General features: G+C 36.2%; 1 protein-coding gene across 1 annotated transcript in view; it reads right to left on the reverse strand.

Annotated features, from left to right (window-relative positions):
* The window catches only part of LOC131146370 (translocon at the outer membrane of chloroplasts 64), a 66,554-nt gene that overhangs the window by 27,233 nt on the left and 25,868 nt on the right, over window positions 1-13,453 (reverse strand). Inside the window, exons 5-9 of the mRNA XM_058095951.1 lie at window positions 13,238-13,420; window positions 12,966-13,110; window positions 1,829-1,997; window positions 961-1,095; window positions 582-782 (exon numbers count right to left, since the gene is read on the reverse strand). Of these exons, the coding sequence (XP_057951934.1) occupies window positions 582-782; window positions 961-1,095; window positions 1,829-1,997; window positions 12,966-13,110; window positions 13,238-13,420 (833 nt within the window). The remainder of the gene's footprint in view (window positions 1-581; window positions 783-960; window positions 1,096-1,828; window positions 1,998-12,965; window positions 13,111-13,237; window positions 13,421-13,453) is intronic.

Below are 13,453 nucleotides of genomic sequence, written 5' to 3' on the forward strand. Positions count from 1 at the left end.
ACAGCTTTTGAAGAAACATCTACTTTTTCCACAATCCTCAAGGATAAATGGCTTACTACTCTTTCAAGCTGGTGAATGGGTGGCAGTACATGCTAGACACATTTAACTTTTGATTTCTTTACAGAGTCACATTGTTGATCCATCTCTTTTTGATTCGTATCTCTTTTCTTATTCTATCCAAATAAATAAATATTTTTTCCTCACTTGTAAATGGATAGCATCGCCTTCATTCCTGTACTTAATGAATTATTTATTTGATGATAAAAAAAAATAAAAGAATTGAAGCACCTTGGTATGCATTTACTTGTTTCACAAACAAATGTGAGAAATATTAGCAGTTACTAATTACCAATGTGAAATGAAACACAAAGCTAACAAAGCTGGTAAACCCTCTTGCAATTTCTATGGAATCATCATCAAAGATTACGGAGTTCTTAAGATTGTTCTATGAAGATCAATCCAAAAGTGCTAGTATGTGTCAGCTACCAATCGAAAAGAGAAGTATGCTAAATATGGTCACATCAAAAAGTTGCATCAACAATATCTATTAAACATAGGAAACAAGAAACATTTAAATCAACCCTTTCTTTGGCAATCTCGGCAGATTGGTCCTGGCTGAAAGCATTACTGGGCAATTTGGACTTCACAGCTATTTCAGCCTGCTCCACTAGAGATGCATACATTGTCTGCACTGTGTCTAATAAAAATCGATCACCTCCATGCCTTGCTATGAGTGATACAGAAACAGGACACTTGTCATGAAATCCCAACGGAAGTGTGACCTAAAATATGGTAGAAACACAATATGAAAAAATACTAAATTAACATGAACTTATCACTACATGACCAGAACAAACCGAATATTGCAATGTTGTAGACCTAAGGAATCTTCAAAGAAAATAAGGATCTAGAAATTAGCAAAAGACTACATTTTAACCTATTAGAGAGAGAGGGATTTACCTGACAGCAGCCTGACATGCTAGCAATGCTCAACAGGCTAAATGCCCGGTTTTGGAACTCTTCTGATGAAGGCTCCTTACTGCCAACTTTTGGAGGAGGATCAGCAATTGTAGGGATCAGCAAAATTCCATCATCCTGAACAAAACATCAAAAACAACAAAGTGCAATCAAACAGCAGCCAGATACACAAAATGAGGCAATTCTACCAATAAGAACAGCATGAACTACGTTAAAGCACATGCACAAGCTTATTCTCATAAAATATATAGCGTAAGTGGCACATATACATATGTGGATGATAAATTTGGTTCAGGAAAACTGATACTGTAACAAACAGCAGTCTTGCACTTTCCCTTGCTGGACCAAGTTCTGAAACTATTTAAATGACTGTCATATTTGCAACCATGAAAGACTTCGAAATGATTAAGATCTACATGTAATTTTGGGCCGAACCAAAGAAAACTGCATTAAAATATTATAACAAAGGCAATTTTTACTAGTTGCCTAAATGAGAACAACAGTATAGTATACCTGAGAGAAGGCATGTACAATCTGAGTTTATATACTTGTCATGATGTCAATATTTCCCTCAAGATCTCCCATAAGCTAATATCAATAATTTTTTTGGCATTAATGTCAAACATCCAACATCTTCGTGAGGACATTGCAATAGCCAACATCTTCTTGAAGACTTGGCATTTGCCAATGACTACAGAGTGAATGTTGTTACCTTTCTATTATGCAGGGTATGGAATTGACATAGGCAAGATGGATAAGCCTAATAATTATAAGAAATAAACTAAATATGTTGTATAAATAATAATTTATCAGGAAAATTCCCAAATCATACATTTAAAAAAGTTACTACCTTTAAAAGAGAACTGAGAGCAACACGCATTTCATTCTTAATTGATTTGCAGACTTCAATCTCCTCATTTTCTGTCTCAAGTGTCTCATGTATTTGTGCTGAAATAACAGGATCCAAAATAGGCTTCACTGTGTTAATCCATTCTCCATGAGAATGTTTGAATTCATGCCTGCATCAAGATAGGTATAAACAAATTACAGATACCATAACGACCACAAATGCACCTACATGAAAAGAAAAAGATTCATGTGTCCAAAGTAGTACTCATCATTGACAGAAAAACATGCAGTAAGCACGACTGCTTAATTCAAGAGCACCAGAAAAAGGGGAAAAGAGAGAGGGGAGGGGGGAAGGGAAGGGGGGAGAAGAAACCAGGGATATGCACTCCAAAACATTAAGTTAAGAGCAGCCACAAGTTAATTTTCATTTTTCTTTTCCTTTTTAACAGTACAAATACTTATTTAACAGTAAAGGAATCAAAGACATGAGTGCACATGGACCAGCTAACTGACACCCTGTAACTTCACATTTGATTAAAGTTAGCCCTAACTACTGCAAACCATAATGACATGAATTTTCTACCATTAAAAGAATAAGCCTGAAAAAAATTTTATACAAAATTATCCACAAAAAGGAGGAGAAGAAAACTCCAGAACTAATGCCTAGGTTTCCTTAAATTCATACTAAAGGTTGATTGCTTCATGCAACCATGAAGAGCACAACAGCTGGAAAATCTCCAAAACTAGTTTTCTGTTGAAATAAGATAATGCATAAGTACTTATAGATGGCACTCTGAAATTGGAAACTATCAAAATCGAAGCTGCTACTTAGGTTAGAGAGAAGAGGAAGAAGAAAAAGAGAGAATAGAACAAGGTTAAAGTGAGGCCAGAGATCATATTAGTCATACCTCTTTTTTGAGAGCCAGCCCACTTAACCCTATTAAACTTCTTATTTAAAAAAAAAAAAATGCCATCACAAAGAACAATTTGGCAAATAATCCCTGCTGTTATTAATCAATAGCTAATTCAACCCAGTTGAGAGGCAGATTCTTTCCCTGAAAGTATGTAGCTTCTGCTTTCTCTTTTCCTCATTTTTCTTTCAAAACCAAAATTGGTACTTAAAAGAAAAGTTCTCTTCTGGGGAAAAATGAAAAGGTGAGTAAAGATTGGGATCAATACAGGAGTTGCTGCTTAATGGTAGGTTGACAAAATTACATTGAGGTCGGGCAGCTGCAATGCCAGGAAGGGATGGGCAGCAGCTGGATCAATTAAAGGTGAACTATGGGCTAGGGAAGGAATTCAGAGGCAGACAGACAGACAGAGACTTAGAAAAGATTTTGTACTGTCGATCCAAAAATCAATTTTTTGGCTGGCATGCATGGTTTTAAACTTTTAATAATGGCTGCTGCGCAGAGTAACCACTGTTATGTAACTGAAAGTCAAGCCACTGAAACCGATACGGACCACTAACACAGTGAGGATGAAATCCACAGCCATAACGGATCGTAATGGATGTTATAGTTCCATAATGACCCATAACAGACTGTAATGCACCCTAACACTGCCGACACTTCTTTTGTCCCATTTCTTTCCCATTTCTCTTGATTTTAGGTTCGTTCTCCCTCTCCCAGAAGTCGTCTAGCCTTGATCTACAAACCCTAGGCATCCAAGATAGAGAATTTACCTTCGATTTGGTGTTCAAACTTTAAGGGGAAACACATCCTTTGGTTTCCCTACGTTTTTTTGCAAGTTCCAGCCAATTTCTTCTTGTTTTGGGAAGAATTTTTGTTGATTCCAGTTAGAATTCAAGCTACTAACTTGAAATTTCATCAAGGAAGAAATTTTGCGAATTGATAAGGACTTGATCTTAAAATCTTGAATCCTCTCTCCAGCAGCTCGGCTCTCCCAATTTGGCTTTTTTTTCTCTTTTCTATTATTATTTAAGCTGAACTTTAAAGATTGTTTGGGACTTGGGGAGTTGGGGACCTCAGTTATGGTTTTTTTCTTTTCCTTTTTATTTAAGCAAAGCTACCAAGCTAAAGAATTATAACATTAATTATTTGAAGATCTAGTCTTGTTTTTATTTACACACACTAAGAAAAATCAAAAGTAGTCTAGTAAATATAATTATTTAAAGATCTTATTTTTGTTTATAGATCTTATTTGTAGATCTAATTATTTGAAGATCTTAGTTTTATTTAAGCAAGCCAAGAAATACCATAAGTAGTCACTACCACCTAGTAGTGAAGTAGATCTAAACTATTTTTTTTTTATCAAATATCATTTTATGTTTAAAAAAAAAATCCAAAACTATAATAATATTTAACTATTTATTTAGTATGTATCAAGTAACTAAATCTAATTCTACATATCTACCATCTCTAGTTAGTATTTACTATTTAGTAATAGTAAGTCATTAACTTAGTATTTATTTATCATGATTTAACTATTTAAGTAATAACAAGAAGTAATACTTCAAAAAAAAAAAACCACTAGATTCCAATTTTTCTGCTGCCTCCTGCCTCCACCTTCGAAGTTCGAACTCCGAAAAGCCCTAGCCTTCGGGTCCCCTCCTGCTCTGACCCTTTGAGCCACTGCCTCTAGCCTTCAGCTTCACCGCTTCACCCTCCACCTCCATCGTTGTTGCACACTTGCAGTCGCAGCCAGCAGCAAGAACTCCCATCGCTGCAAGCCTGCAATCTTCCTTTCGGCTGAGGCTCTCGCAGAGCTGCGAGCAAGAAACCGAGAGAAGAGAGACGAGAGTCCAGTGTCGCCCCTCCTTCCACGAGCAGCAGCCAGCTCCACAAAATAAAAGGGCTGAAAACTAAAGGCAATTTGGGGTTTATGTTTTAAATAAAATGTTTTAAGTTTTTTTATTTACTCAAAATCTTCCTTGCCCCCAATATATTTACGACAATGCCCTCCTCTCCCATTTACCTCTTAATCAGTTAATCATACTACTTTGCTAGTATAGTAAATAATAAGTTAGTATAGTAAATAATAAGTTAATAACTAGTAAGTTTAGTAACTAAATAAAATTAGAATAATTTACTATTATTATCTTATTATAGTATAAATTAATAAATTATTTCATTTATTATATATATACATTTTAAAAATTTATTACTTAATTATAATTTTTTTAATTTTGTAATTTTAATTTAATAATTTAATTTTTCTCGTAGTTATTAATTTATCTTTATTTAGCATCTAAATATTTTTATTTTAAAATTGTAGAGTAACATCCAAATAATTTTTTTTTTTTACAAATTTACAGTAATTTAACACCTAATCATTATAGCCTAGTAATTAAATAACATAAAGTACTTATTAGCTTAATATAGTTTAAATTATTTCATTTATTTGACTAATTTAATTTCCATAATTTATTAGTAATTTTGTACATTATCATTAAATTTTGTAAATTTAAATTAATATTTTAATTTTTGTCTTATTTATTAATTTTATATTGATAATAAAACATCTCAAATAATTTTCTTTTAAAATTGTTGACTAATTTAACACCTAATTTTTGATTCATTGTTACCTTGTAGGAAAGTAAAATTATCTACAAAAATGTCTGAAGGAAGAAAACAAAATCCAGCATAGTAACATGGGTACCCGATGCCCAATGTAAAGAATGGATTTATTTGCAAATACTGCGGAATACAAATGAAGAGTGGTAGTGCAACAAGATTAAAAATGTACTTCGCAAATTATGACTCGCAGCATAATATAAAAGTACCTCCAGAAGTTAAGTAGGAAATGAGAATTGTTTTAAAAAGAAAAACAACAGCTAAGGCCAAAAAAATAGAAAGAATGGATCAAATAAAAAATGAATTGCATGAGAACTTGATGCAACCACAACAAATTGATGAAGATGATGATGCTGACGATATTGCATACCCGCCTGACATTTCTTCCTATGAAAGGTCTGCATATCATCAAGCATTCTATGCTTCAAAACAGACGGAATGGGAAAGAAACCAATCTCGTAGGTTTGCAGGTAGCCAACTAGGAGACAGTTCAGGGGCTAATAGTAGTGGAAGGTAACCTTCGATGATGCTATCTCAAAGTATGAGAGAGCCAGAAACAGAACCATATATTTCAAAGCCTTCTCAATATTACAAGTCAGATGCGGCAAAACAAAAAAACTTGAAAATTTTATTCAAAGGAAGTAAAATAAAAGAAGAAATGAATAGGTTGATTTCAAAGTTTTTATATATGATAATGTTCTACCTGAGGAGGCAAAATCACCTCATTTTAAAAACATGGTATGGGGTTGCCAATTAGCTGGAATAGGAATCGATCCACTGACACCCTATGAAATCAAAACAAAATACCTTGATTTAGAGGTAAAAGAAATGGAAGGCCATGTAGAAGAAGTGAAGAAAAAGTGGGTCACGTATGACTGCACTGTAATGTGTGATGGATGGACAAACCCCACAAAATTATCCATCATAAATTTCATGGTTTACTCGAAAGGAAGCACAATTTTTCTAAAGTCGGTAGATGATTCTGACAAAATAAAAGACCATGAATACATATATTCCTTATTAAAACATGTTGTGCAAGAGGTACGAAAGCAACATGTTGTCCAAGTGGTGACCAATAATGGCAATACCTACAAGAAAGCATGTCTAAAATTAATGAAAAAATTCAACTTGTATTGGACTCCTTGCACCACCCATTGTATTGATCTCATTTTTTAAGAAATTGGAAAAAGAGAGGCAATAAGCATAGTGATCTTGCAGGGACAGATCACTAATTTTATATATAATCATGGATGGTTGCTTGCTAAAATGAGGGAGCACTGTCAAGGGGATATTGTGCGTCCAACGGCCACACGATTTGCTACAAACTACATTGCCCTTGATAGCCTACAAAAAAAAAAGTAGGTTTAAAATCTCTATTCACATCTGATGAACGGACTGAGCATGCTCTTAGTCGAACAAAAATGGGTAGAGATATTGAAAGCACAGTTCTTAACCATCAATTTTGGGATAGTGGCAAAAGTTTGTAACATTTATGAGCCTATATATCGAGTATTGCATATAGTCGATAGTGAAGTGTGGCCAACATTAGCAGTTGTGTTTGAAGCAATAAGGGTGATGAAGAGGCCATTGAAGTAGGTGCAAGAAGTGCAAGATGGGTTCTCAAAGTAATCAATGACTGGAGGGAAAGAATCCTTGAACATCCTCTTCATGCAGCAGGTATAAAATATTTATAAATTTCAAGAAATTCATATATCAAAATACTTATTACAAATTTATATTTTACTTTATTTGATTGACAGCTTATTTTTTAAATCCAAAATGTCAATACAAAGAAGGTGTTGGGGAAGATCCTTATTTTCTTGATGTAGTTCACAAAGTTTTTAACACCCTTGAGCCACATTCCTCGGGTCTAGATCAAATTGGAAATGAGGTATATTTTTAAAATAAATTTAACTAAAATAAGTCTTAATCCATGTTTAATTATTCAATAACAATTTTTTTTTAGATTATTCTATTTAGAGATGCTAAAAGAAGCATTGGAGAAGCAGTTGCTAAAGCAGCTAGGGCAACCATGGCACCAGGTAAGTATTTATATATAAATGTACAATACAAAGTTACAAACTTCAAGTACAATCTACTAAGTACTAACTTGTGTTCTTAAATATCTTGCACAGCTGATTGGTGGATGATGTATGGATCAAGTGCTCCAATCCTAAGAAAGCTAGCATTGCGTATTTTGGTTCAAATCGCATTTCATCAACTTGTGAACGAAATTGGAGCACATTTGCACTAATTCACACAAAGCAAAGAAATAGACTAGCCTACGCCGGACTTTAGCAGCTTGCTTTTTGTTATTACAACATGAAGCTTCGAATAAGAGATATGGAAGCCAAATGGACAAAGTGGTTGAACAAGATCCCCTGGACCTTCTTGACATATCAGTTGAATTGGGTGATGAGGATGAGTATCCACTTTTTCAGTGGATTAGGCCATTCCATCTTGATGAACGAGACGGAAGTCCCCATCCACAAAGGGCCAAGCATGCACGAGATGACTTTGGCATTGATGTTAATCAGGTGATGGTAGAAGAAGTAATATCTAGTAGTGATGATTCACAAATGAATCTTGGGTCTAGATATGGAACTTCATCCACTATGCCCTCTGGTGTTGATGATGATAATGACGACAATGATGCTAGTGATGACAGATCTAACCCCGACAGTAGCAGTGGGCAAGGTGGTGATGGTGGGGACTATAGAGGAAATGAAGGATGGCAAGTTTATAGACCAGAAGTGGAATATACATGTCCTTCCCAACTAGGAGATGAGGGTCCACAAAGAGAAACACGTCCAGTTGATAGATAGTACAGTTGTAGAAAGGGAAAGGGGAAGATGCATCAAATAGAAGAGGATATCTTTTCCCTTAGTATGGAATCTATGAGTATAGGAACAGAGCATGACTCTAATAGTTATACTGGTTATGAATCTACACAGAATTGCTCCTCACAATCTACATATGGCCAACCGTTTTCATATGCAAATGAGCAGGCACAACAATATGGAAATTGGCAACCACATGCCTATGGGTATGGACAAACAGGCCAAGAATATGGGTATGACCAGTATGCAAATGCAAAACAATCCTATGGACATACACAACAAGTAGAACCTGCAAGAAGACATCCTAGTACACAAAAATCTTCTGGCCGAGTAGAAACTACCATGAACCAGATGACGATGGAAGAGTATGAACAACACATGTACACCTATACTCAATATTTTGGAAATTATATGACATGGAGTGATTATTGTAAACAATATATGTCATCTTGAAATCCTAATGATAGGGATAGGAGAGATGACTTTGAGCCACCAAGAAAGTCCATGTGGTATTAGATCATTAAATGTATAATTTTTATTGAAAATGTAGTTGTTTAAATGATAATTTGTTGCCTTAAATCATTAAAGGAATAGCTTCAAAACTTTATAACCATTTGAATGTTCTTCAGTTCATAGTTTGTTTCGCGATATGCAGTTTAATATCCTACACATTAAAAACTTGTCATATATGCATTTTTTTTTTAATGTATTTTGATACCATATTAAGCATAATCATCTAGTCTAATATTTCCTAAAGTTTTATTGTAAATTTCCATCATTTACTATAAATTTCTGTAATTTCTTTAAATCGAAATCAAAATTGAAATTTCCATCGAAATTTCCGTAAATTGAGACCATCAAAATTTCCATCGAAATCGTGGCCTACTTCTTCATCTACCACCACCATGGCTAGATATGTCTACTCAACCCTTCTTAATCCCTTCTTGAGTTGCATGGCTGAAAGGAACTTTTCATTGTCTCTCTTCTTTGCAATGGCTTGCACTATGCAAGGGTGGTCTCCCATCAAACACGGAGACCTAGCAAAAGGCATCGGCACTGCCTTAGTCTCCCTTAAGAATTTCATTACCAAAATGACTTGGAAGTCATCCAATGGCACAGCTATGAAATTCGCATGTCCAACTCATTGCCCAAGCTTCACAATGACTTGCTTGGGTACTCCTAGAGTAGGTTGGCCTACAGAATTCACCGCTTTCATGCATCCTGAATCCTTCTCCAATGATAAGTTGAGTCTTCTTGCTTCTTCTTGTGAAACAAAGTTTTGGGTAGCTCCAATATATCTAGCATAGCACAGGTACTCTTCCCGTTAATCCTCAAGTCCACAAATATCAATATCCTTTCGTCTGTGTAACTTTCGGTGCTTTTTCCTACTTCTCCAATGCGTTCACTAGCCGCATTGCACCCATCCTCGAGGTATCCCCCTCTTCCTCATCATTCTCCAATGTCCCCTCCGCGATGGAAGCTTGTGAGGCATTGAGTGATGACTTGAGAGGACGTAACTCTGTGAGGACCTCAACATAAGTAGCATGAAATTTTATCCTTTCCATTCGGTGTGTTGGACCCTAGAGACAATGAAGCTTCCTTTAAATTTGATGCCTTGCTATCAGCTCCCCCACTTTTTGGTTTGCCCTTCTTGAAAGACTTTCCACTATTTCCATCAATGCCACTCTCTTTGGACAAAGTGGAATTATCTCCAGCGTAGTCAGTCAAGCATTCCACGGCAGCTTGTGCAATAGACAAGTCTTGAACTCTTTGTCAATGAAGTTCGGTTCTTGCCTGCGATTTCAACCCCTCAAGAAAATAGAGCAGCTTATCCTTCTCCAATATGTCCCATATATCCAACATCAAAGCAAAAAATTATTTCACATATTCCCTGATTGAACCAATATGCTTGAGGTCTCTTAGCTTTCTTCTAGCATTGTACTCAACATTCTCAGGGAAGAATTGAGCCTTGAGTTCTCTCTTCAAGTCTTCCCAACAATCAACTACACAACATCCATTCTCAATTTCACCGTACTTGGTATGCCACCACAATTTAGCGTCACCAACCGAGTACATAGTCACAATATCCACTTTCACTTGTTCCAAGTCTGTCCTCAAAGCATGAAAGTACTGCTCCATATCAAACAAGAAATTCTCCAACTCCTTGGCATCATGGGCACGCCCATATGCCTTGTTGGTACCTTGGTCTTGCTAACCTTATAATGCTAGAGTTTTCCATAGCAAGAACCATCACATTCATTAGATCCTACTATCGGAGCTTGCAAGGTCTCTATAGTAGGGCTGTAATCAGATTTAATTTGGTTTTCGATTATTAACAAAACCGAACAACGAACCAAAATTTTGGTTTTAAAATTTCACAAACCAATACCAAACTGTGAACCGCCGATTTTTTGGTTTGGTTTGGTTAAACTTCGATTTTTTAAAATTTTAAATTTAAATTATAACAAACTCAGCCTTTAGCCTGCATGGGCTTGTAGGCCGCAGCCCATACCGAAGACATGGACCTACCTTATAAAATTGAAGGCTAAAGAGGAGGGAGGGGTGAAGTTGGTATCTATAAGAAGGGAAACTAATTCTCTTCACATGTGCAACTGATGTGGGATGAGAAAAGTGAGGCATTTTGAGCAAGTGAGCAGCAGTGCTTGTGACTTTCCTGGGATTGAAAAAGGAAGTATTCCAACTTCATAACTCAGCATGGTCGGGGGAATCAGAAGAGACAATGGCAGCCTTGGTCAACCGAAAGTTGTCGGGGCAAAGAGACTTAAAAACGCCGAAATAGGCTTCGATCAATCGGCGTAGGCATCCCTCGACAAGGCATGGTCGACACAGATATCAATCTCGTAAAGTTGCACATCGCCTGCCTTGTCCTTGTTGCACAACAATATTACACTCTTCCCACCCACCACCTTCAAAACCACCGCCGCATAATCTTTATTATCCATTGTCTGCCCAGTCGGGTACATTCCCTCCGCGCTTAGAACATTTCCCAGATCCACTATGTAGAAGAGCGTGAGTCCAAGGTCGAAGCAAGGGAACAAAGTAGGGAGAGAATGAAGAAAGCTGAGAATAGTAATGGCGACATCTTCAGCAACATCTATTGAATTGTGGTGTGATATATAGTTTGTGGATGTTGCTGTGCTTATTAAGTACAACAAGGGATGTACAAAAATTACCGAAACTGAACTTTTTTTATTTTTCAAACCAAAACCGCAAACCGAAAGACCGAACCTAGATGTGTTTCGGTCCGGTTTTCGATTTTTTAGTAATTTTTGTACACCCCTACTCTATAGCATGATGAAAGTCCTCTAACATTTCCACCATCGAACTTTGTTGATGTATTTGTAATCCATCCAAATCAACAACACATTCAGTAAGTCAAGTCATCTCTTCGACCACATTGTTGGTTGCTGTCTCAGCTTGTGCTTCTAGCACATAAATTCTCTAGGCATTGGTCAGCATGGTCATTTACCAAAGCTTTACCAATCCTATAACATAGGCAACTGAATTCACATAGCAATGAACCAAGCTCTGATACCAGGTGTCACTGGCCAAATGTTTCACACCTTTGTGAAGGACTGTGCGGCACTAGCTAAAGCACTCTTGGCCAACATAGCGTTTACCACGATTCACCAACAGAACACTTTCATAGTCATTCAAAGAAGTATAAGCAAAAGCAGTAAGCAATTTATGAAAGTAATGGCATGCAAGTAGTTAACATTGAAGCAACATGATTCATTAATCAACACCTTCATTAACAATGTGAACCCAGCAAGGGAGGCAAGTAGGCTAAACATGTTTACAATAGCTAGTGAGTTTTACAAACTGATGAACACTCACCCTCCCCTAAAGAGCTTTCTATACTATTCTCACTGTGACACTAGGAAACATCAATATGATCGAGGAATCATACTCCCTTTTTTTGCCTAGGGAAAAGCTCTCTCTAAAAAATAACCTTACACTAGTATTTACATGATGAAAATCATCCCAAACACATGAGACAAGTGGTCACAGGCAAGCATAAGGCCCTAAACAAGCTCGGCTCATAACAAGGCAACACACATTGACATACACATGGCACAAGAAGCAAGCAACTAGCTTGGGAGCTGTAGGCACAAAAAAGCATCTCTCGCTGATTTTAGCCTCCTTTGCTCAAATCAATCTCTCTTTCTTTTCAAAAAAAGGGATAAATAGTATAATATAAGAAAAGTAAGATTGTAACCAGTAACTTCGCTGATTTTTTTCTCTTGTAATGTGTTTCCTCTTTCTTGAGCACAACCTTCCTTTTGCTTTGGGTACTCAAAAATTTCTATTACCATTCACTAGTTCCTTTCCTATTATATTTTAAACACTTTCAATATAAACTATTATAGACTCAACTTTTCTCAAATATTTATTTGCTTCATTTTGCTCAAGTGCATGCCAACATGCATAGGCTCCAAGAGCCCTTGGCATTAAGTGTGATGACTGCTTTTAGAAAATAATGCCCCACAACCCCCCCCCCCCCCCCCCCCAAAAAAAAGGTGGACCAAAATAAAGAGAAGAAAAGAGAGAACTGAGCCCCATAACCTACGGCTGCATGATTTCTAAAACCCACAAAAAAATCATCTACTAAACAAAGAACAGAAAAAAGAGAAACAGAAAGAAAAACACAAGCAGAAATAAGTAGTAAGAGATCTACATCAATTAAAGAAAATCCTCAGGTTTGTCATGTGATGATTCTCCAACAACTTAGAAAACTCACCAGTGAAGAAACCGTGCAGCATTTGCAAGCAATTTTAGTGAAGAACTCTTCAATTCACCATTTGTTTTCTTGTCATGAAATGCTTTCAAGCTTGGAACTTTATTGATCAGATAACGTTCGAGATTTTCGTGTTTCAAAACTTGTCCTATGGAAGAGGTATTGAAAAATTAGACAGAGATTGTCACAATAGGAAAGCAAAAAAAAAAATTCAAAAAAAATTGTTGAAAAGAGAGAATTTTGAACAACTTGAGCAAATAGAAAGCATAACGTACTCCCAAATAGCATCTCGACAGATTTAATCACCACCTGAGCAACCCTATCAACGGAAATCTTTAGTACTTGAAAACAATCGTCAGCAACAATAAAATGCTTAGGAGTACGTTGAACTGCAAATGGAAGCTGCAGTAGCACATGGCCAACACGGTGCAATGTATTTGGATCTCTAGCGAACCATCCTGAAAGAAACAAATTATGAGTTAAACAAAATG

The sequence above is a fragment of the Malania oleifera genome, chromosome 13 (genome assembly GCF_029873635.1).
Source record: "Malania oleifera isolate guangnan ecotype guangnan chromosome 13, ASM2987363v1, whole genome shotgun sequence".
NCBI lineage: Eukaryota > Viridiplantae > Streptophyta > Magnoliopsida > Santalales > Ximeniaceae > Malania > Malania oleifera.